At 46.2% G+C, this 24951-nt stretch overlaps 2 protein-coding genes across 2 annotated transcripts; both read right to left on the bottom strand.

Annotated features, from left to right (window-relative positions):
* Positions 1 to 14328: 14328 nt before the first annotated feature.
* hoxa1a (homeobox A1a) lies at positions 14329 to 15584 on the bottom strand. The gene is made up of 2 exons (XM_076149976.1): positions 14969 to 15584; positions 14329 to 14705 (listed from the first exon to the last, which is right to left on the bottom strand). Exons 1-2 carry the CDS (start codon positions 15576 to 15578, stop codon positions 14329 to 14331), a joined length of 987 nt encoding a protein of 328 aa, XP_076006091.1. The 5' UTR covers positions 15579 to 15584.
* Positions 15585 to 19764: 4180 nt separating this feature from the next.
* LOC143000413 (homeobox protein Hox-A2a) lies at positions 19765 to 24746 on the bottom strand. Its single transcript, XM_076149727.1, has 2 exons — positions 21436 to 24746; positions 19765 to 20832 (listed from the first exon to the last, which is right to left on the bottom strand). The coding sequence occupies exons 1-2, from the start codon at positions 21803 to 21805 to the stop codon at positions 20114 to 20116; spliced, it is 1089 nt and encodes a 362-aa protein (XP_076005842.1). The 5' UTR covers positions 21806 to 24746; the 3' UTR covers positions 19765 to 20113.
* Positions 24747 to 24951: the final 205 nt, after the last annotated feature.

Below are 24951 nucleotides of genomic sequence, written 5' to 3'. Positions count from 1 at the left end.
GGAGAATTCCTTTATACTTTAGCAGACAGACAAGAATTCAATAGTATAGTAAAGAAATGTTGGCTCTCACCACACTATGATATGTAACACTATGGGGAAATATATTACCATCTACAGTCTATTGTAGTCCTATCAGGTACAGTTTTATCTGTATTAAACAAGGCACTCTAGAGACAGACACGATTTGAGACAACATAGCATGGTCTGGTATGGTCTGGTATTAATTGTTTAATCAACATCGACAACCCTATCTTGTCTTGGTCTTTGTGTCGTACTTGGACATTAAGGCAACATAACATAAGACATTTCCCATTACAAACGAGCATTATCTCTTAGGACAGAAAGGTATTTAACAATGCCTATTACTTGTGTGTTGGGTCATTGTCATTGGCAAATTGCAAAATAACCCTCTGTTGTTGAAATGGTTCATCAAACAGTGATGGCTTCCAATTAAGAACCCTTTTGCCATAAGCAGTCTCTATAAAACAGAGTGAAACGTGGCTGCTGTCTTCATGTTGGGTACGTTTTCTCCGTCCATCATCGCAGGGTGAAGGGACGGCAACACCGGTGTGACCTGCGGTCAGTTGTGGTTAATCTGTCAGCCAGCAGGTCAGAATGAGTCAATATGTTATGAGTGCCCACACGGTGTTACATATCATATTCCCAGAGTATCTTTATGTAGACATGCTGCCCGCGGCCACGTGGCTTTACCTCATGATAACCAAGTGTGGTATAATTAAATAATGCTCATTGTAACATGATGAAACGGACAGTTAAATTCCTCCCAGCTGAGGTGTAATTATCAACTCTATAATTGAACCATCACACGTGCATAATATGTGCATTATACTGATTTACTGGCTGTATGGGTGTATCTATTTAAAGGTGTGAATGAGGACCACACATGTTTTAAAGGGGCCCAAAGAATTCATACCAACACGGAGACTCTGCATCTGAATAATCTGATCAATTTATAAACAGTTTGTTCAGTAGGCCAATGCTGCACTTTTAGAGAATAATATTTACTCTTTACATATGGTTCACAGCCAAATAAGGAGCTTTGATGACAACGTTCAACTTCCATTGTTTAAGGTCTCACTGAGGGTCATGTTGTCTGTTTCCCAAAGTCTCTACAATGAAGCCATTGAGTAAAACTGACAAGCATGAGGGCAAAGAATATGAAAACATGACCAAGTTCCTGAAGATTTTCCCTATAAATCATGAATAATGTTCCCGTTGCCATGTAGGATTATCTGTGTGAGTGTGTGTGTATACCACTGAGAGCACGTAAATGTGGTGAATGTGAGCCGTGTGAGCGTTTGTGTGATGGCGGGCTGAAGACATGCAGCCCCAGAGAGAGCTGCCCGAGTCAGCCCGTCCTGCTGAGTGAAACCCTGTGGTAATGTTTAGCTTAAGGGGTGAAGAAGAAGGTGAGCGGGGAGGGGGAGGAAGGAGGGAAGGATGAGAGGATGACAGGGCCCGGGATTGCATGGGGAGAGCGAGAGTGAAGAGAGCGAGTGTGCGAGGAAGGGGCCGACGGCTGAGGCGAGGGAGAGATGAGTCACGAGTGAGCGGCAAGGGGAGAGGGAGGGAGGGAAGGAAGGATGAAGAGTTTGCCCGGGACAGAGGAGAGGAGAGGTCCCGCCTGGTCTCGTCAGTCAGTCGTCTCTCTCTGACACCTGAACCTCCGCTGACCGGGTCGTGACTGCCTCCCTGGCACAGGAGATACCATTGGGGGGGCCTGACCTTTGACCTTTCATTCCCTCATCTCCACCGCAGCATTCACCCCCCCTCCTCCTCCTCCTCCTCCTCACCCGCCCCCCCACACACACATCTCCCCGCCCCCATTTCTTTTCAACTCTCTCCCCAAAAGCTGCTGGAACGTTAAAATATTCCGACTGCTTTCACTCTTAAAATGTAAAATAATGGCGTCAGCTGAAATATTTCTACATTTTCTTTATAATAGTATATCTTGAAAAAGCCTTTAATCCCATTCACAGCCCTGTAGTATATATTTAGTCAGCAAAAAGACTGTTTCTCTTCCAAGATATCATGTTAACACTCACAAAGTTTGACAGCTCAAACCCACAAATATGAATTACATCACCAGTCATGTTTCCACTGCCAGTTTTATGCAAAATATAAGCAAATCTGTCATCATAAAGGAAGCTTAATCCACCGCATGAGTTCCAACATACCACTTGCATTGGTTTGTGAAAGCTTTTGTCGCAATTTCTTGCAGTTCTTAATAAATTAATGAGTTTGCTCTGTTACTTTCAGTCTGGTAACAATTTGCAACTTCAAAATACGCCAATAGATACGGATTTGTTTCTATAGGCACTTTGTTCCACTGAGAACTTGTATGTGTGTGTTCTCAAAAGCAGTCTTTAGGACAACACACACACACATCCCTGGAGATCTGAGCTTAATCCCAGGTTTACATTGTTAGGACAACAGGGATAATCCTGCTAACAGGGTGTTTATCTAGAAGCTGCAACCCTGAATCCCCAACACACACCGTATTGACCCGAGAAAGAGCAAGGCTGCGGGAGAGAGAGAGCGAGAGAGAGAGTGTGAGAGAGAGGGGGAGAGAGAGAGGAGAAGAAAGAACATGACCAAGAAAGGAGAAAAGGGAGAGAGGAAACGGTGAAAGAAAAGGTGGAAGCAGAGGAAGCAAAGAAACAGATAGATAGAACGATAGAAAGAGAGAGAGAGAGAGAGAGAGAGGAAAGGGGGTTGGAGGAAGAAGAAGGTCTGTGCTGTCAGGTATGTAGATGAGAGCGTGATGGCATCAATGCAGGAGTGGACACGTCCAGTCCCTGAGGACCACACACACCATCGGGAGCACACACACCCACACATACACACACACACACACACACACACACACACACACACACACACACACACACACACACACACACACACACACACACACACACAGCAAATGGCAACAGCAAAGAGCACATAAGCCTACATTAGAGATAGAAAACACGGACGCATAAACAGAGCACACACGTGTCAATACAAGGAGCTAACAAGGAGCAGATAGAGACTCGGATTAATAGAAGCTGATGAACACATTTAGGAGGCCGTGGTCTTCACCTCTCAGCGGGTCCAGGATTGTGACAGCTTCTTACTCTGGTCTTCTCCTCATGAAGGAGATGCACATGCTTACCAGATAAGACACATAAAAACACATACGAAAGTTACTATTTGAACTACATTTGAAAGTAGCTTGTAGTAGACTTTTCTACCTAGCTAATTATCTGTCACCCCAGGGAGGACTCACACAGGTGTGAACAGGAGGGTTAACCACTCTAAAATGGGGAGAATTGTTCTACCAATGTGATCATCCTGCAGCCAAGTTTCCCCCTGCGGACCACGTTTCAATGGGAAACAAAGCTATCAGTCGGTCCAGCAGATGTGAAGCTTTGCTGGGCTGAAAATGGGCTGAATCAGTCCTGTTTGTCCTCACAGGCAAATGGTAAAGCACATTAAAACTTGTACATTAGTAATTTAGTCAGGGGTCAATTATGTGTTCCGAGCTCCCGATCCATTGCCCCCTCACACCTCTTCTGTCTGTTGATTAGCTCGTCGGCTGGACAGCAAAGATCCGACTTTAACTGCAGCCTGTATTCTCTCATTTCTGCCACAGACACTTAGGCCTCCGATCATTTATTGCATAAATGGTTTTACGCTTTCATTTGGTGGAAATAGGCTCTGCTCCGCCAATGAATCCAATCAGCGACGGGACATTCAGCAGGGAGAGCAATAAATACCCCCAATGCTACATCGAGCAGAACCCGATTGACGCGGCGGTATGGGATCCGGGAAAACGTACACGGCGAGAGATGTAATCGGAAAGTATAGTAATGAGAAGAACAGAGAGGAAAGCAGAGGGGAATCAGTCAGTGCAGGTAGCTAGCAGCTTTAGCATTAAGAGAGGGAGCGGTGATTAGAGGTGTCGGCTGATGCTGAGTTTGTACACGACTTTAGCTCGCTGCCAAAACTAAAACAAAGGTTGAAAATTTGTCTCAGCAGTACAGCAGAGCAAAAAAAATGTCTACATAACTGATGAAAGAAGATTTAAAAAAACACCAAAGAGGATGATTTACGTGTGACATTGATATTACACTTCCTTCTCCATATTAGTTATGCTAATTAGCTAATATTTGCATTTGAGCTGAAGCATTAGAACCCAGCGGAGCACTAAAGCAGAGAGAAGAAGCTCGGTGTAGATCAGTCATCTCATAAATACTTAGCTACTAACTAAAGCTTGCTGGGGTAAAAGTTGTACCATTAAGGATTCATTAGTTAGCATCAAAACACATTCAATTCAACTAAATTTGGTAACGACGGCCTAAAGAAATGCTGGAGTGGGTTGATTTTAATCTTGATGGACTTCATACTCATTTGTTGCACCAGAGCCTAAATGGAATCCTGGCTCGTCACAAGGAAGATGAAGCCGCTCGTATCTGAATTCCAAATAAACGGTGCGTGCTAAAAGATTAGCTACATGTAGCGCTGCTCTGCAAACTGTGGCCAGGTAGCGTCATGGTGGTGAGGGAGCAGATCCAAGAGAAGCCTGTAAGACTATAAAACCAACAACACACAAGCTATATTTGATATTTATGCGTTTCTACACGCACACACACTTTTATACTTTTCCCCTCAGGGGCTCGAACTTCAGTGGCAACCTGCCACTTAAGTATCCAATCCTGCCTGTCGGAATATTGCGCTGGCTGGCGTAAACTTTCTGTTCGGGGAGTTGTGGGGGGATATCGGCAGCACAGTGGCGAGCTTTAGCATGCACGTCAGGGCCGGAGACGCTCCCTGAGCCAAATGCCAGTCTATAGATCGCAGAGGGGACTAAAGATCACATCATCGTCCACCCGGACACGGGTGACACTGGACAGCAGACGTGGGAGAGAGGGAGGACCGAATGATCCCTGCCAGGACGACCCATTATAGACAGCCGCTGTCATTACAGAGCAAACATGCACCCGTAGTGCACAAACACACACACACACACACACACCAGCCGTGGCGACGATTTTATAGACAAGCGCTGTCATTAGAGGAGTCTCTGTGGAGCTCAAATGATAACGAGCGAGGGGGAGGAAGAGGAGGAGGTGGTGCTGAAGAGGGCGACTGTCCAGCTGTCTGCAGGTGAACGTGTGGTGTGGGAGAGGTCAGGTCACATGTGCACACACATACCATACATACAAAGTACACACACACACACACACAAAGCACATATGGAAGCCTATTTTGTAATAAAATAAATTTTACATAGCTTGTGTTCCTAAATTTTCACAGTGTCACAGAATGTTTTAGAGATGTGCTGTTTCTGTGTGTTTACATGTTTTACATTCACATAGTCTCTTTGAGGTGCAGCGATCTCAAGCTTCAGCCTCAGTCAGACCATAGCAGGCGTGTCCACGATGGTATCTGACCAACCATCAAAGACACATTCAGCCTTCAACATGTGGCTGTAATTTACGCTCCTCTTGATCTGTGATCCTTTACACAAGCATCTACTCTTACTGCAGACCATTACAGCAAACAGGGACTTACAGCTGATATCTGTGACTTATTTGGTCCCCTATGTAACAGGATTTGTGCGACCATATTAGGCTGTTAGTGACGTTTGCAACATCAAGAGAACTCTACAGGGATCCTTATTTGGCAGCGGGGCATCCTACATTCAAGTCTTACAAGTGTAGTTCTAAATGAGGCCTTTTCCACGCCACTTCCACGATTCCTCTCTCCAAAGTGGTTAACAACAAAAAGTGTTTCCCGGAAGAAAACAGGGGAGGATCGTCACTTTTACAACATCATGATTTAATTACTTAGGGAAAAGCATGGTGGTGTGATTGCTGAGCAGCAGCGGGCGGCCATTTCTGTCAGTGCCTGAACGCTGACAGAGTGATAAGAAGCTTTTATCTAGTGTGTTTACACAGCCATACACATACAGCATCTACAGATTTTAAGTCAATTTGTCTTACTAAGCTTACAGTAACGAGTGCAGCAGATTCTGATCTGGCTGCTCTTCGCCTGAAGGGGACAGCGGCCCATCAGTGCATAGTTTCACTCCGGCTCCCACAGTGTAATGCGCTTCAGGCTGCACACAAACCAGAGGCTTAGAGTTACACAGCGTCTTACATCTGTCACTGAAACATCTTCGTCATTCTTTACAACAACAAGCCGCAGTGTGGCCGCCGCCTGTTTCAACGCCCATGCCGGCTTTATGGCGCTGCTGGTCGTCCTCGGCATCAAAAGACTCTGGTAGAAAGGGGCCGGGGTAGTTATTAGGATCAGTAAATTTTGACTTTGCTAATGAGGGTCCTGCTCCTCTAATGGCCCAGAGGTGTTGACATGAGGAGCGTTTACTCCAGGTGAACATACGCAGCAGCACACGCAGAGTCAGAGAGGGAGGGAACGCTTAACTACTGGGGTCACAAATCTGACAAACGGACCAGGAAAACTGACCTGAAATCATGCAAAACCTCACGAGATCAACCACGGGTACAAACACGACTGTTGGGTAAACAAACATGACGTTGCCGGCGGGTACAATTAGCTCTGTTAGCTGTTGCAATCAAAAAACGGAGATAACAATTTCTTTCAAACATGTTGCAGCGTGAATTACAGTTGTGTCACGAGAATTTATGAACTCGTTCCCAGTCGTTCCCACATGACTGTGCATACTTTGCGTCCTCTGTGTAATCCCGCCAAACTGCAGGACGGAAAACTCGGGGTTGATCGGAAATATTATATATGTTTGATAAGTACGATTTCAAAATTGTGCAGCCCTGGAGGAGAACCTGATCCGATTATTTGAAGAGGTAAATCGAGCCCAGAACCAGTTTGATCGTCTCCTAGTTTGTACCCTGGCTACTGTAAACCATTGCAAAGGTCGACCGCTCGCCGTTTGTGTCAGTTGACTCACAAATTGCTCGCTAATCCCTCGTAGATTGTGTTTCCAGTGGTCTTCTGTCACAACGCACGTGAGCGCCATTGCTCTTCCTTTTGGGGATGGCTGACAGGTGGTGCTCAGGTAAAACGGTGTCAGGTGAGCTCAAACAACCCGACAATCGTTGCACGTCCCCTGTAGCAGAATCCAGAGCTCACACCAACTCCAAACTCTCCCTGACATGGAGACAGTTAATCTGAGGTGCTGAAACCTCTCTTGCACCTCCGGGCTGTGTGTGTGTGTGTGTTTCTCTCTGTGATAGGTTAGCAATCATCTCCTCGAGGCGGCTTGAGCACGTGCTACTGCCACCTGTCTGGGTTTTCATGAGACCAAAGGCTCAGGTGGATATCAAAGGCTTGGCTCGGCCTCTGCTCGCTTATTGACAAGCGCTCAGGAAAGCCTGTTGGGTTTGTTGCTGGCTGTGCACTTTAGGGGTCTGGATTATGGTTCGGGTCGGTGTGTGAATCTCACAACTTTGGCTCCGGTGTTGCAACATCATCAGAACGCACGCCTCCGCCAAGGCCAAACAAAACCGAACATAAGTTGTTGTTTTCTTGCAACATTCGAGTCTTAGCAGATCTCACCCATTTTCTAAGCCAATGGTCGATGTTCCTCGGGTAGACAGTCAGGAAATTTAAGGTTGAGGACATGAGGACACATGTTTTTTAATGTATTCTGTTTTTTAATGTATTCTGTGGACCAATTCTATTGACTAAAAGTCTGCTTCAGCCTGGGAAGTGAACACCAAATTTCTCAAAAATGCACCAATTTACAAAAACAATATCAGTAACTTTGTTCAAATGGAAAATTCACAAAAGTCATGACAATCCTCGACTCATTGCTTCAACGATTATTTCCACCTCAGTGACCAGTGAGGTCTGCATATCACTGAGGCATGTATACATTAAACTAAAATCATTTTCTGCTGTAACTCGTAACCGAAAGAAAGGCCACCAACGTTTTGTGTGTATTTCGTTCTCGCACTCTCCCTGACCCACATCTGTCCTGCATCCAGAATGTTCCTCAGCGGTTATTCCTGTCTGTTAACTGGCATGTACGGGTGGGAATGGTGTGTGTGGGTGTGTGTGTGTTTGTGTGTGTTGGATGAGCGGCCTGTCTGTCAGGTGTTGGTACTCACATTAGTCATGTAAAAAACAAAGGATTGTGGGAAGCAACGAGGGCCGACACAAAGAGTATCCAGACTCGGCTCGGCCTCACAGATACCCAATCCCTCCTGTGTGTCTATGTGTGTGGTGGGGGGCTCTGTCAGGGGGGGAGAGGGCGCCTCATTGGCTGCCATACCGAGGTCAAGCTGGGGTCAGGGCATGTGTGATGGATGGACCTCTGTCTGCAGATCCACAGCCCCTCTCCTCGCTCTCTCCCGTGGGCCTCAGAGTGCTAAAGCGTGCTGCCGGCACTATCCGCTCTCCACGTCTCGCCGCGTCGCTGCGCTCGGGCCATTGCTTCGGCAGAAATGAGGACCTCGTTGAAGACTGCGCGAGGTGAGTTATGGACGCACGCCTCTGCTTTTCCTTCGCTCTGAACAGCACGGCACAACGCCGCTTCCCTCCTTTCATATCTCACCTCGCGGCGTCTAACATCAGATGCAGCTGCACAGAGCGCCACATACCACATGATGTCATCTCTGCTCTCCTTCCCCTCCTTCTCTTCCTCCATCATACTGTCAATCCCTCCGGCGCCTCCGTCCCCTTTATCGGCACATGGAGACGCACGCCTGTCGATGGCGGAATTCATTTTGGCTGCCAATCACAGCAGGGGAGTGGTCAATGAGGGCAGACGTGCCAATACCTCGACGACCCTGATGAGTGACTTCTGTCTGTCTGCGCTCGCTGTATGCTCACGTCACAAAGACAGAGTTACCCAACCAAGGCTACTGAAATTTGAGAATTACAATTTTTTAAGTAAAATTGGAATGTAACTAAGTGTCCTTCAAGTTTTACCTATCGACCTTGTCCCTTTTGCAAGAATGCACACCAGCAGGAGTGGCTACTTATCTCCACACAACACGATCAGAGCGGCGATACAAAGCTTTGTAAGGGAACGTTTATCTGCGATCTTTACAGCCGCCTGCCTCCGTAAATGGCCGGACCTCTTCAGTGACTGAATGTTGTTGTGATGGCTTGTTCGTTCACCTGCCGGGCCCAGAACTAAGCAAAACTATTACTTTTACTATGTTTGAGATGCTGCTCTTGCAAAATGGGCCGGAGTTCACGGGTCTCGGTGGATCAATCACACTGATAGGACGAAGCAAATATGAGTACATGTCTAGAATTCGGAATAGTCATCAGTTCAAAACAGCCAACAAACTCATCAGCTACCAAAGGTTGATCAATGTCTCAAACCTCCAGTTGGCAGGCGTACATACTTCTACTGCAATTATTCCTGTGTACTGTGATTGATTCCATTGTTCTTTGAGTCCCATTGAGGAAACTGTGGCACAATCTGACCAAGACTTTTGCACACCTGAATAGATTGATGAGCACAGGACGGACATTTTAGGCAGACACACTTCAAGACACCATAAACCAAGACCAAATGCCGGCTTTGTATGTATTTACTCGTAAGCCTGCTGATGTTTGGAGTTGAGGATCTAAATCTAGACGCCTCTCTCTAGTTTGCATCGTTACTGTGATGTTGTCGTGCTGTATTGGCTTGTGTCTCTTCTGCTAACGGGGGCCATGGATGAGCGTAAACAAAGCACCAGCAGGATCTGTGCAGGTGTGTGCAAAGGTCTCCACATCACGCCAAGGCCTGAGCATGCGTTGACTGTATGTACCGTGTGCAAAATGTCCCAGGCCCACCCGGGATTCTCCATTACAGTGGAGAAATGATGCTGAAAGCTTTAGTCAATAAGGTTTGATAGGAACGACGATCCCAAATGGAAACGTACCACAGGAGGTACGAGGCGACGCTCCTCTGACCCTCGGCTCTGACAAAAACTTTAGTTTCCTCTGTCTACTTCCATTTGCTTATCACTTCACGCTTCTTTCCTCTGTCTTTTACACCCTTGTCCCCTCCTTCACACCCACTTACACACACCCATGAACACACACTCGTCTTTGAGAAAATGAAATCAACAAGGTGAGACTTGGAGGCAGAGGCATCAGTTTTACACTGCAGGGTGACATCTCTGCAAATATATACTTTCTCTCTCCCTCTCTCTCTCTCTCTGCATGTGTGTGTTTGTGTGTGTGTGTGTGAGAGAGAGAGAGAGAGAGAGAGAGAGAGAGAGATGAATACCTGTACCTTCTCAGGTGATATGAGTCTTGAGTTGGCAGCTCTCCGCTTCTTTTTCATGTCTCGACAAATCATCTTCCTGTGTCCGCTGATACTATGAGACAAAGAGTCACATTATGACATTTCTTTAGGAAGGAACACACACACACACACAGTGCAATTTCTGGGTATAAAAGTCTTTGTCATTGAGATCAGTAAAATAAAATTTTAAATATTGATATGATATCATAATAACTCCCATATTCATCTATAAGGTACAACATTTATAAAACGTGTAAAATAAGAGAGGATGAAGAGAGGATGAACATATTTGTATATCATATTCAAAAAAATGTAAAATGCAAAACACCCCCAAAACAAGAAGGGAAATTATGAACAAATATTTGGACATGAATATCGATTTAGCCATGGTGAGATGATAAATTAATTACGCAAATACGATGTAGATTCTGTGTTATATTTGACCTGTTTTCATCTTATATTACCGCCCAGTCTGTGTTAACATTTCTACTCTTTTTTTAAATTTCTATAGTCCATTTTTTTGCCTCTATGCATGCCTGGGATGTTTTTTTCTATTTGTGCGCCATTTGTGTTAAACTCGGCTTTAGTTATTTATTATATGTGAAGTATAAATGTATTTAATATGTGTTAAACGGGATGAACCCTCCTCTGAGTGGGTCAAGCTCTTATATATCTCTTAAACTATAAAAACATTCTTACACAGCTACGTCAGCGGGATTTGGCAGAGCGCGCGGACGTTTCAGGCCACAAATCTCATAAATAAAATCTTTAATTTCTGCTTCACCTCCGTCAGTTTAGGCTTTAAACTTCCATTCCCCCTCACAGAGTCTTAATGGTTTGCGTCACACATCTATCATGTGCGCGTGTTGATCCGAGGGCTCTGGTGGGAAACATCAGGTTCTCGGTCGTAAAACGGTCCTGTATTCTATACGGGCCGGTTCTTGTCGTGAGGCGGTGACTCGGGCGCTGTTTGCCCGGTGTGTTCTGTAAACTGCGCTTCAGCTTCGGCTGCTGCTGTGACAACAAACCCAAAGCGTGACCGAGGGTTGACCCCGGGCTTCTTTGGGGGTCAGCTGCTCCTGATCCGCCCCGTGTGGCTCCTGCATAGCAGCGCGGAGGCCTGCAGGGAGCTTCAACTGCCCAGAAAGCGGGGGCACCCAAGGGCCCTGAACCCCGTGAAAAGGGGGCTCCACAAACAAGAAGGAATGTGTGAATTTCACCCAGATTTCACTTGTCAAATGGGAAACACAGATTAGCGCAAAGTTCAAATGTATTTTCCTGATCCAGCTGTTAAACTCTGATCAGATCTGACCACATGTGTGACAAATGATAACTACTTTAAATGTAATGTTTATTTATAATCTTTGGATTTTAAAATTATTTGACAAATTTAAGGGACAGAAAGTTGCACATTCAAATAAAAACAAAAATGTGTGACAAACGCGAAAATATTGCATCATGAACACACGAGTCACGATTTATTGTGTTTAAACTGAAATTTTTACATATTATTGCAGTGAGAAACAGATCTTTGATTCGATCTAAAATCAGTTTGAATCAGACGTTTAGTTTCACCGCAGTTTAACAACGAGCCGAACGAAAATCAGAATCACTTTACACATCCGATTTCTTACACTACAAATAAGCTTTTCATGAGTCATAACTAATAAATTATAACTTTTGTTTTATTTTATAAAAATAGCGCAATTCTATTCGTAAATAAAATGTATTTATCTGCTTGCAATAATGTGGGTAAATAACGAGGGAATGAAATGATTACGTTTTCAATTGTAAATTTAATCCAAATTCGACCTATTTTATCCTTTAAAAACACAAAGCAGTCACATTGCAATTTAATATTTTAAGTAAAATAAGTTTGAAAATAATAACAGTAAGATAGTAATGTATGATTTTGAAATAAAGCTTTGATTTATTGTTAGGAATATACATATATGTTAAAATATCATATTATATTAATATTTATATGTATAATATTTGTGCTGTTCCATTAATATTCTAAATGATTCTACAAATCAAAAAAAAAGAAAAGAAGACAGTCTTTGACTTACAGAGAATATGGACATTTATAACATAATATATTTTACAGAAACATCATTTACTTCAGATGTTTTCCTATTTTCTCCCATAATAGCTGTGTGAGGAGATCAGGCACATCCGGGCCTCTCAGACAAACAGGCCCTGGGCAACAAGCTTGTGTACATTCAGGACTATTTATACCGAAACAATTCTTCTATCAACAGAACAAGTGTGTGTGTGTGTGTGTGTGTGTGTGTGTGTGTGTGTGTGTGTGTGCGTGTGTTCGTGCTAACCTTGTCCCCAAATGTCACACATTCCGCCATCCTTTGTCCTTTTAAGTCCTGCAAAGTAAAATCCCAAACACAATTGAAAGCAAAGACAGAACTCACAAGGGGAAATAAAGGAGATAAATCACATAAATGGGACTCACTTTCCTCCTCGTGGTTCTTGTTGAGGCTCAATCAGGCCGAGCAGCGTTCTGCTGTAGGACCTCAGCAGGTCTCCACAGCTCCAACAGAGCAACTCCTGCAGGTGGATCCGAGGTAAAGGTGAAAGTCAGCCATTAATCATGAGGCCATCTCAGCGTCTGTGCCCTTTTATGGCAGGATGGACTCGCATCGTGCACACCAGGAATTAAAACATCAAAAGAAACAGGAAACCCCTTTAAATAGGCAAAGAGGAAATACCTTGTAAATGAAAAAAAAGGGGGCAGGTAACACAAAACACGTATAGAATGTACAGATTTAAACTCTTTGTCATTACATCAGCTCGTGTAAACACAATGTCTGATCGTGAATCCTTACATGGCAACATTACCTCTGTGTGTATTCTGCCTTTAATGACATCAGCTCCTGCAAGTTTTCACCCTTCATCGTGTCATCAGGTGAGGATGATGACACCTCCATGTAACCCGGGGAGCCTCTGACAGGGCGGCGCGGGGCCCAGTCCGTGTCGATAGTCTAACCTCGATGTTTTTTGAATCGATACGGTTTTCTTTTTGTCCCTTCAATAAGCCCAGAGCTCGATAAGGTTGTCATCACAATGGACGCTGACGTTCGCTGGATAAACATGCCTTTATTATGCCGATATCTGCTCAACCCCAGGGGACGGGAGCGCGCACGGCTGCATACATTGAGAGATTCTGCTGCGCGTAAAAAGGGGGGACACGTGGAGACATGGAGACATGGAGACATAGACGGAAGCTGCGGTGATCTGGCTGCAGGGAGGGGACAGAAAAGCCTCAGGTGTGGATAAAGGAGGTATTAATGTGAAGAAAGGAAGAAATAAAGGGTGTTTCTTAGAGGTAAACGCACTTTAATACATATGATTGACCCGTAAACGTCTCTTTGGACAAAACATTGTGTATGTTCACCACTCGGTTAAATAGTTCACAGTTAAAAGCCTGTAACATATAGACACAACAAGTAGACATCACCGCTCCCCAAACTGATAAAACTCAGCGCCCCCGCCAATAAGACATGAAAGCGTTACGCATCATGCAAATCTCACACACACACACCCACACCCACACCCACACACACCGGCCAGAAACACAGGAGTCACAGTGAGTATAACAATGCAGCGTATAGGCGATAAATACACACACGAGGTCTTCTCATTGATTGTGATGTCTGATGCAGGACATCCAGTGCAAACACACACACTGGCCGTGGCCATGACGCACAACTTTGGCACACTTGAGGTATTTGTTAGTGCAGCTTTGTGACTTTACACTGGCGCGTTCAGCAGCACTGGGTAGGGTACGGATGAGTTGTATATTTAAAGTCAAATTTCAGAGGGACGTGGACACATTTCAGCAGTTTTGGACTCACTTCTTTGGACAGCTATGCTATCACCCTCCCTCTCCAACACAATACACAATAGAAAATGACTCAATAATGGTCCGTGTCATTGTCCAAAGTCCTAAAATAGTGCATGAACTCGTCCTAAATGTCCACGTACCATCACACAGGGACTTCTGCTTTGATACACTGCAGCTTCAGACCCAATGAGGTACAGAGGCAGTTGGTTTCTCAGTTGGAGGAGTAATGAGGTGGAGAGGGAGACACCGTGGAGGATGAAGGAGACGGGGTGGACGGGGCCGAGAGGGACTTCTCTGATGCCGCATCGTCCATTTTCTCCTGAACGCCATCACCCGGGTCGGAGGGTGGAGCCTTGGCCGGCAGCAGCCCCTCCTTCTCCCGCTTCTTCTGCTTCATCCTCCGGTTCTGGAACCAGATCTTCACCTGAGTCTCGTTCAGTTGCAGCGCGGCCGCGATCTCCACGCGACGCGCCCTGGTCAGGTACTTGTTAAAGTGGAACTCCTTCTCCAGCTCCGTCAGCTGCTTGGTGGTGAAGTTGGTCCGGACGGTGTTCGGCTGGCCCCCGTAGCCGTATTCCCCAGACCTTCCTGTGGACACAATAACAACTCAGTGTGACCGATAGGGCAGTTAAAAGGACACTACACCTGCACTGTTATACTATACTGATACTGACATTCTTACGCACAAGCATCACCTTCACGCACCTGTCACTTTGTTTACGTTTGAACAGGAATATGATCTACTAATAATAATATCAAAGCTGATCACGTTGGCACAGCAAGTTCTGATTCATTTATCATCTTTTCGTCATCTTTACGCACAAACAGGACCAACTCCACAGGGTACCCACCTGTCTTTGGAGGATTCCTCTTGACTTTCATCCAGTCGAAGGTCTGTGCAGAAGATGCGCCCTCGGACAGAGGTGAGCAGCAAGCCTCCAGGTGGGCAGCGTGCAGTGGTGACAGCGGGTTCGAGCACCCAGGAGGAAAGGGGGTGCTTTGCTCGTGTCCGCCACCATAGGCGGCGTGGGCATATTGCAGCTGACCCAGGGGGGCGGCACCGTAACCCTGGCGATGCTGAGACACCACTGAGGAGGAAATGTTACCCGAGTACATCAGCGGGCCGCACTGGGGGAATCCTGCAGCCGAGTCTACTTCCTGGTTGAGTGCGTAATGGTTGTAAGTCGCACAGAAACTTTGGGGTCCATAAGTGGAGCTACAGGCCGGGTGGGCCCCGTAGGTGAGACCCAGAGAGCTCGCCGTGGGCTGGTAGGAGCCCGGCTGATGAGGCATGCCGTCTGGTGAAGCCCTGCTCGCCATGAAACGCTCATCCGCCCCGCAGTTGTTCACCGTCACCGCGCAGGACTGGAAAGTTGTAATCCCGTGATCCGCGTGGAAAGCCCGGACCGAGCATGAGCCACCGTCACCGCTCATCACCGAGTAGTCTAAGAAGCTGCTCATTATCGCATTGTCCTACCGGGGGGCGAGGGACCGTCCGCCTACAGACACCCTCTGATCACTGTCTCACCCTGAGTGACCGTGCCAACCTTTACCTATAGTGCTTATCAGATGAGGCAGCGAGGGGAGGGGGCGAAGGGGGGCGAAAGGGCCGATATCAATGAACGGGTGCGGTCACGTGGGTCCAGGTCAGCCAGTGAGCTACGCGTCCTTATCCCGGGAGCCGGTGACAGATTGGTGTTTGAGGGGCTATTTAAATTCCAGGCGCTCGTCGATCAAGGTGACGCGCGTCGGCACTAATGTATTGGCCGAGCAAACAATGAGCTGGAAGGCAGACGGCGGCGGACAGCGCCGGGGTCGCATGAAGAGCGAGGAACGGCAAACACGGCGTCTTCTTACCCCCCGCTGTGCCCTCTGCTGCCCGGGGGAAAGATTAACGCATCACCCCGTGCGACCTCTCCACGAGGACGAGCCGCCGCCGTGACCCCAGGTACGGTATTTTTGGAATGAGGGGTGGGGGGCGTGTGTGTGTGTGCGTGTATGTGCGCGTCCCCTTGCGTGTCTCTATGCGTTCTCTGGAGCTGACGCGATGTGATGTGTATAATAGTGTCATTGGAGGAGAGGAAAGCAATCATTCTCCGGGTGTGTGTGTGTGCATGTGTGTGTGTGTGTGTGTGTGCGTGTGTGTGTCAGTGCCACAGGCTATCTGCGGGCCATCAGTGTCCCGTTCCAACGCGCAGAGCGTCACGCTTTAACACTGAGAACGATCTGCTCAGCAAATGTTGTGACTAAGAGTTGGACATGTGGCTGCTGCGAGGCTTTTACAGCGGAAGGTCGCACATTACGCCTATTTTAGTCTCTAACACAGTCACTTCAGTCATTTTAGAGCTCAAAAGACAAGAAGAGTCTGTTACAATGCAGTTTAACGGGTCACTAATGTTGATGACAGGCTTTTGGAAATGTTTTATGGAAATGTTCTTGAGTTGGAGCATCTCTTCATTCACTCTAGTGCTCTTTTGCAATCCTTTAAAAATGAGACTCCTCATATCCGCTTGCAGCTCTTCAGTTCTGTCTAATCAGGCTGCAGTCTGGTGCTGAGCGGAGTGGAACGGTCACCAGTTAGCTTGGCTCGCTTGGTTCTGTGGCTCCATCTGGTCAGACTGGTGCTTGGTTGTGTTTTAGGCTTCATGTGGAGGTTTTGATGTTTGTGCTGCTCAAAGCTTATGAACCTGGTAGTCATGGAACTTAACAAGCAGGTTGGACTTGATCCAGAAAGAAACAGGAAGAATGCATTAGAGTTTGGTAACAGTCGGCCTGATGGTGGCGCTATACCGCCTTTACATTTTATGCCTGTCATGTTTGGGACTTAAGTCATTTTCTTGGAATTGTGGGTCTTTTGCATCTTTCCCTTTGGCCACGCCCCTTTGCATTGATTGTTGGGGGGGGGGGGGGGGGGGGGGGGGGGTAGTGTTTTTGTTTGCCCTGAAGAATGTTTGGACCAAGTCGGACAAATGTTATATCTTTGTTTATCGATCTGTCCTACCATCTTGCTATAATAGGCTACCAAAAAAGAGTGGGTGCTTCTTCTTTAAAAAATGCCCCATCTCATTATATAATCATTCTACTCTCACCAAACATGGTGGACCTGCATGCATACTTACTACTTATGCCAAAAAATGTAAACATCAGTTGACTTCTTGGGTCTTGGCGGAGGTATGAGGATCAAAACATGCCAACGCTGGGCTAAGATGAAACCTAAAAAGGCTCCTTTGAGAGATTTCAGCTGTTTTTTGTGTTCTTGCAGGGAGGTCAAAGGTGATGCGATGACAAGGCAGCAAATTAAACATTAAGATGATGAGGTATTAATTTTTCTCTCGCAGGGTCATAGGGTCTGCTATTTACTCCAGTATGCCTCCCTCACGTTTTCATTATGCATGTGTCGTGATCAAATGATGTGATAATGCGCCCGTAGCCCGAGGTGCGAGTGTGGGCTGATTATCCTGTTAAGTTCATCAAATAAAGCTGCTGGAGAAATTAATGGCCACCAAAAGCACCGCTGAAAGGACTCAGAGCAGGAGAGAGAGAGAGAGAGAGAAGGAGGGAGGGAGGGTGGGAAGGAGGGAGGGAGGGAGGGAGGAGGGAGAGCAGGGAGAGGGAGGGGGGCTGCAACCAGGGCCAACCTCTCACCGAGGAAGGAGAAGAGAAGGGGGAGAGGAGGGAGGGGAGGGAGGAAGACAGGAAGAGTCAAATAAACGGGTGAGCGCCCCTACCGGCCACATGTGGAATCGCTGGTCTTCTTTTTTCCCCAAGTCAGACAGACAGACAGACAGACAGACAGACAGACAGATAGATAGATAGATAGATAGATAGATAGATAGATAGATAGATAGATAGATAGTTTTAATATTGTATTATTGATCGCTGCTATTGGTTTAGACTTAGTTTGCCTGATTGTAGCACATAAACACGCAGCACTTATAGTCTGTGTGACGTCTCTGTTTCTGTTTCCACGGAATACGAAACTTCTCACTCCAGTGGGAAAAAAGCGAACCCTTCACAGCGGGGTCAACACACCACAGGCCGAGCCTGCCCACGCACACACACTACCTCCTCCTCCTCCTCCTCCTACTCTCTCTCTCTCTCTTTCTCTCTCTCTCTGTCTGTCTGTCTTCCCAGCCGCCTCTGCAACAAAGTGAGTGAGTGGGCGCAGAGGATCCTGCCTTGCCTGTGGAAACTCCGCCAGGCCTCGGAGCTCCTTGGCTCTTTGTGTGAACACATGTGCGCAGAAAAGGCGCGCTGTCTCGGAATGATTTGGTTACTGGCCCCTTTGGTTCGAACTGGGTGCTGCGTGGAGGAGTGCAGGAGTGTGGGATCTACCCCCACCCTCCTTCAACACCCACACACACACTCTAGTTGCCCAGCAGGCTAATGTTCAACCAGTCGATGAGCTGCTTATGGCTTCCAGATTATTCGATAAAACCAAACGAACACTGGAAGGTTATGAACTTCGCGTGTGGAGATGAGTTTGTGAATCGATCTATCGCAACCGGTGGTTGTCTGCAGCTCTCCCTCTCTCACACACACACACACAAACGCATACATACACATGCACGGAGCTGTTAAAGTGGAATAGCCTATTGAGTCAAGCTGTGCATGAGCTAATAACTGATTCCCATAAGTCAACTCAAGTACAATACAATAGAGCAACAGCATTCATAATTCCTCTATTGAGCTGCAGGAGTTTCTTCATCAGCGCAGTTGCTGCTTCTTCAATAAAGCTGCAAATTCAACAAACGCAAACTCCCTCAGTCGAACACAAATATTGCACAATAATCTCATCTACGCAGCAAATCGGCTATTTTGGGCTTAATACGAGTGTGAAAATGACCGCGGAAGACTTTTGGTTCAGCCTCCATAACCTGCACGAGCCGCGTTCAAACAAGCTATAAAAATGAATTATGGCCTTACACACACACACACACTCACACACGTACACACACACGCACGCACACGCAGAGACTGGGCCCCCTTCTTTAGTCCTGGATTGGGGAGTCCCGTATGAAAATGTAAGTGGGGTTTTATTTGTGCACATTACGCCACAATTGCTCCCTTTAATGTCCGACTCATTCATGCCACGCAGTGATTTATGAGCTCTCCAAGGCAAACATGGCAACTCGGGTGTTTGCCTGCTACACACACACACACACACGTTACGAGCTCTGGCATGTCGAGATCCGCGCTGGCGTCTCTAAAGCAGGAGGTTTAGCAGAGAAAATAGGAATGACGTAAGTGCTTTAGATAAATTGGAATCTGAGTTTTGGAGTAAGTTTATATCAGTAGAAATGTTATTATTGGACTTTGATGTGTTCTAAATAAAGTTCTAATTTAAAAACACATCATAGGTAATTTCACTCAAATAGCAGAACTTTAAACAAATCTAAGTTATAATTTTAAGATACGATTATTCGTCTTTTGTTCGATTATTTTAAATAATTCGGACTGTTTTTAAATTCAGCTGTGGTATTTTTTTAAAGCAGACTATTTATATTCATTACCAACCTGTTGTTAAATTTGCATAACATCTATATCTTTCCATGTCCTACTTTTATATTTAGCATATTATTCCGCATGAATAATTCAAGTAAAATACTCAGCAAAGAAAAAAAGAAATGAGCCCAAACACAAGGAAAATATTCTAGCAAGTTAATTGTATTCTAACAAAAATATCCAAGACATTGGGAGCTATACAAAAATAAAAATTACCAGGTTCTTTAGGCCTAATATTGTATAATTATTCACACACACACTCATAATTTCCATTCCAACAGATCAATTTGTTATGGTAATTACAAGCCACGTTTGAGTAAAACTGCCTCAATGATTTCATTTCAGTCTTACCTTGAATTAATCGTCAAGTCAAATAAGAGAATAAATGTGCCGAATATACAAATAACCACAAAATTAACACCAGAGTTAAAACCATGGTAGCCTGACTTTTATTGTCCCGGGGAAAAAAAAGTTTTTCTGATTAACCTCAATTAATAGTTTAGATGCTGCAGGTCGATTGTAGTTAGAGACTCCGAGAAAAAATAGAAACTGTCCGTGGGAATATCCACGGGGCTGTCCAGAGACTCTGACAGGCTCGGCGAGGCTGCGTCGGACAGCTGAAGGCAGGAATCTGAGGAGAAAGCTTGGAAATCGTGTATAGAAACATCCAGAGCCGGGGGACTGTCGCCATTGTCCGGGCCAGATGCCGAGCCGGGGCCCATTGTTGACATGCAGCCCGGAACAGTGGGTGACGGGTTGGGAAAATGTTTCAGATTTTTGTCATTGCTGTTGATCGGCGCGGCTGCAAAGCTCATGGCCTCTCCATTGTGGAGCTGCTGGGCGTTGTTGTGAAAGGAGCAGGTATCTCGCTCCAGCAGGGGCCCGCTCTGCTCGTACAGGGGGGCCTCGTCCTCCTCCTCGTCGCTGTGGATGCCGTCCTCGGCGCCCCCCGGCCCTTTGCCCTCCCCGTTGTGGTTCTCCTTGCTCTGGGTTTGCCTCTTGTGCTTCATGCGCCGGTTCTGGAACCAGACTTTGACCTGCCGCTCGGTGAGGTCCAACAGGGCCGCGATCTCCACTCTTCTCGGCCGGCACAGATACTTGTTGAAGTGGAACTCCTTCTCCAGCTCCAGCAGCTGTGTGTTTGTGTAAGCTGTCCTCAGCCGGCGGGAGCCCCCTCCTCCCCCGGTGCTCTCCACAATCTCAGGCGAGCCTGGAAAAGAAGCAGCGCCGAGATACAGCGGGATTAAAACCCAGCACACCACACTCACACTAGTAGCCCCCTGCTCGGGACTCCAGTTTTAGGCTTTCACTACCCACGAATGGATAGATGGCTCACAACACACTGCAGCAAAATGGCCGCTGGAGCTACTAACTCAAGCTTATAGCCTGCAGCTTTTATCCAGAAATCATTACAGCACCAGGATACACATGAAATCGCTGTTTTACGCATAAATTATCGTATATAAAACCCGGTTAGGAGCTGTGCGTTGGAGCCGCCGAGGTCCAGGCTGGTGTGGGATACTAATGAATGCTCCAGCTGCCCTCCTCGGCAACGGCACTCCATCACTCTTCATTACTGTCACACATCAAAACTCTGGCACGGCGAAGGGAATAAATCATCTTACATCACCAAACTTTACGCAAACTTTTCTTTCTTTACGCACAAACCCGTAAAAGCAATAAATCAATAGCGATAAAAACGCCCTCTTCCTAAATCCTGTTTGTTTTTGCTGGGCAGGCTCGGGTGTTGCGTGTTTTAAAAACGTAGCAACAGATAGTAAACACGCCGCAGCCTCGGTTATAAATCACCCACCTTTCGGGGAGAAGCACACGGGTCCATTGGAGATGGCGGCGGCGGTAGCGGTGGAGGTCGGCAGGTGGTTCCTCTTGGAAGCTTTCTTCTCCCGCATCCAGGGGTACTCCGGGGGTAAAGAGGCGGTGGGCAGCGGGCTGCATCCGTCGGGGCTGTGCCTGGGCCGGCCGTGCCGCGGATGGCTGCCCGGGTTCAGGCTGGGGATGGTCTGCTCAAAGGGAGGAGGAATCAGTGTCGGGCGTGAAAGCGTCGAGCTCTTGATTGATGAACTTTGAAATGAATCAGCGACAGGGGGGAAAGATGTCAGGCACTCAGCAAGCGACGGCTGACTATTGATAAAACCGCTCTCTCGCTCGAATTCGTAATTCATCTCCGCTCCCTGAGAGCCGAGGAAAGTTTGCACGCGTATTTTTATAAACGTTACGGCTCAGTGAGGACGAGGAAGAGGAAAAATCATTGAAAAAAAAAAATCTCCAGGTGGTGTTTTTTCTATTTCACTGATTACGGCCGTATGGGGACCGAGCTACTATTAAACTATTGAATTCATGGAGACAAGGTTGAAATTGGACCGAATTGCCTGTCACATGATTACCTCTGCCCAATGACAATTTGGGGTTTAATCAAAAGAAGCCACTGTCTGCCTGATTGATCCAAAAACTCGGATGAAGACCGCCTCGCTCAGTTGGGGGAACGACTATTTTTATTTACATCTTTGTCCGCTCTGCTTGTCCTCCTCTCGCCCCTGCAGCAGTCCAGTCCACTAAGCTACTAAATGTGTTTTTTAAGAATGGCTGACGCTCACTATTACAGGGAAGGAGCCCAGCCTGGGGTGCGCGGATTCGTGCACTCCTCTTTCTCGTATTGTTTGAGGATGTCAGTCGAGAACGCCCCCACCACACACACACACACACACAGAGACAGACACACACTCAGCCCCACACACACACATCTCACCCCACTAGCTATTCATATAGGCAAGAGGTGAAAAAACACAGTCCAAAAAACTGATATTGAGACTTCATGACAGAAACAAACCCCAACAATCCAGTTTGTTCAGTGCTGCGTCTGTAATGCTTCACACCTTAAGACGTGACGTGACAAATGTAACACAAAAACACAACCATGACATGAAATAGATCCAATTACATGAGCTGCAGTCATAAAACGCCCTTCATGGAGTTGAATATAATGTAAATAACACTGACTGATGTGACACCTTTACACCAACAACCAACACAACTTGTAAACACAAATGCACGCATGCATGCGCACACATTTTATTAAATATGATTTTGATGGGTCTTTTATTTAACCTCACATCTTAGCCTATAGGCGTGCGTTGACTTTAATTTAAAAAAAGGGGTCGATTTCATACCAAATACGCACTGAAAAGGACACACAAACAAACAGCTAATGGTCAAAATGTCCCATAAGCAAAAACTGGTGCTTTCTTGTCAGTGTTATTCATTCTAATCCCATTCGAAACGCTTTATTGTGATTTAATGTCTTGGATCTGGGGGCCACCTAGAGAGACGTTTCCAGTTTTGAATTCTACCTGCGAGCAGCAATCAAAGAAAAACCCAATTTCGTCCCCATTCACCACGAATCCACCGCCGCAGCGTTATGATGAAGATGGAAACCTCAGTGAATGGGTCCTCACCCGCAGTGTTTGGTTTTACAGCCCTTCCAGAATAATCTGTAAAAGCCACATTTGGGATACAAGTTGTATTTCCATTGAGAAAAAAAATGTCTTAGTGAGCATGAGAGGGGAGGAAGAGGAGAGAAGTGCGAGGCCTCTCTCAGTTTATTGCTTATATACCAAACAAAGAGTCCTGGAAGCCTGTGCGCGATCAATCTTACTCGCCAAAAGGTCTGACAGCTCGGTGCCCTCACAACACATTTAAGGCTTCTAACTCTCCCCCGGATCAAATGCAGCCAGGAAGTGGCGAGAAACACTGGGCCACTCACATTAGAACCACTTTCTGCTCGCAAGTCGCAGCCCTTCGTTTGTCGCTGGAGGGATTTTTTAGAAAAGAGAATCGAAAAGAATCCACGATGCTAGGAGCTTCTTTCCCCCCGGTCAGAGGAGGCGGTGTAAATGCGCCACGGTGAGTACAGGGCGAAGCTGCATTCTCCACCTGGCGTCTCTCTTAGAAGCCTTTTTGAATGGCATTTTACACGACAAGCAGGTTTATTTTTTGTCGATTTTTAGGTGTAAATTCAGGTTTGGGAGAGGGAGGAGGAGGGGGGGAAGCAAGCAAGCAGATAGACCGCGGGGCAGGAGGACAGAGTTGCCAGGGAAGAGATGGATGGCTTTTTTGGAATTACGCACAGGCTTTGTGTGCTAGGGAAGGAGTGGGTGGCGGCATGTGAGTGGACCCCAGCCCGACACACACTGCTCCTTTACAGCACAGATTGATTTAGAGCCACTTTCCCAAACCAAAATACAAATCTCCGCTTTCAGTTAAAACGTTATTTATGTGGCTACCTGCGTACGGCGCATATGGGTCAAATCAGTGTCTCACTGCGTACGCGTGCGTGTGTGTGTGCATGTGTGTGTGAGTGTGTGTGTTGGATGCAGAAATGCTCTGTGCATCAGCTTTTTTTTTTTCTTCCTGCACTGACACACCATGGTTCAATTGTTCTAGGTTCCCCTGCTAACCATATGTCAGGGTAGTAATGTTCATGCCCCGGTATATCAATCATACCGGGCTTAGAACGAAAACACAAAGTGATCAAGTAATACTGCAGTTACACAAAGATACAACACGAAAATACTGAGGCGTCAACAAAGTACAAAGAGTCTGGATGGTTTGATTTGATTTGAAATGTTTGGAAATGAGATCAATCACCATGGAAATATTCTCTCGATTATTTTCATTGACTAGTAACAGAATAAATATTTTTACCTGAGCTTGTATTTCTGCTTTAACGCTTTAAATGAATGTGTGTGTTTTGTGTGGACTCGGAAATGACAGAGACGCGATGTAAACATTGGAAAAACGCCTTTTGAAATGAATCGAATGTGTGTAAACTCTTGATTTCTGCCTTGGCTTGGCTTTAACCTTCATTACAGCTGCGAGGCACAAAATATGTAAAATAATGAAGCTCAATCACGTCCGTTAGTGCGGATCCGCTCTGACTGACCGGAGATATCAGGGAATTATTCCTCCAAACGATTTCTCATTTAGCTCGTTGTCTTCTTGCAGATTCTCCAGCAGAGCCCGGCTGACATTTTTATGATTATGGATGTGGCCGCGCAGATGAGGAGGGAGGAAGGATGAAGGCCACCGAGAGCTGTATTCATGTCGAGCCAACATCAAGCAGCTTTGATTCAATATGTAGCGACGGGTTGATAATTTTTTTTGCCTTTTCTATTGATCACAGCCACCGATTATATTTGATTTTTTTCGCAAAATTGAAATAGAATCATTTAGATTATTGAATTATTTGCTAACGTGATTTATTATTGTCATTATTATTTAATATTATCGTGACTGGATTTTTAAAATTGAT

Source organism: Genypterus blacodes, unplaced genomic scaffold, assembly GCF_046128005.1.
Source record: "Genypterus blacodes isolate CSIRO-AG114 ecotype Tasmania unplaced genomic scaffold, CSIRO-AGI_Gbla_v1 ptg000048l_1, whole genome shotgun sequence".
NCBI lineage: Eukaryota > Metazoa > Chordata > Actinopteri > Ophidiiformes > Ophidiidae > Genypterus > Genypterus blacodes.
This window is presented reverse-complemented; position numbering and strand designations above follow the sequence as displayed.

Coding starts and splice junctions, on each gene's coding strand:
- hoxa1a (XM_076149976.1), bottom strand. CDS start 15,578: ATGAGCAGCTTCTTAGACTACTCGGTGATGAGCGGTGACGGTGGCTCA. Junction 14,706..14,968: donor GAGGAATCCTCCAAAGACAG/GTGGGTACCCTG, acceptor TTGTGTCCACAG/GAAGGTCTGGGGAATACGGC.
- LOC143000413 (XM_076149727.1), bottom strand. CDS start 21,805: ATGAATTACGAATTCGAGCGAGAGAGCGGTTTTATCAATAGTCAGCCG. Junction 20,833..21,435: donor CGTGTGCTTCTCCCCGAAAG/GTGGGTGATTTA, acceptor CTTCTTTTCCAG/GCTCGCCTGAGATTGTGGAG.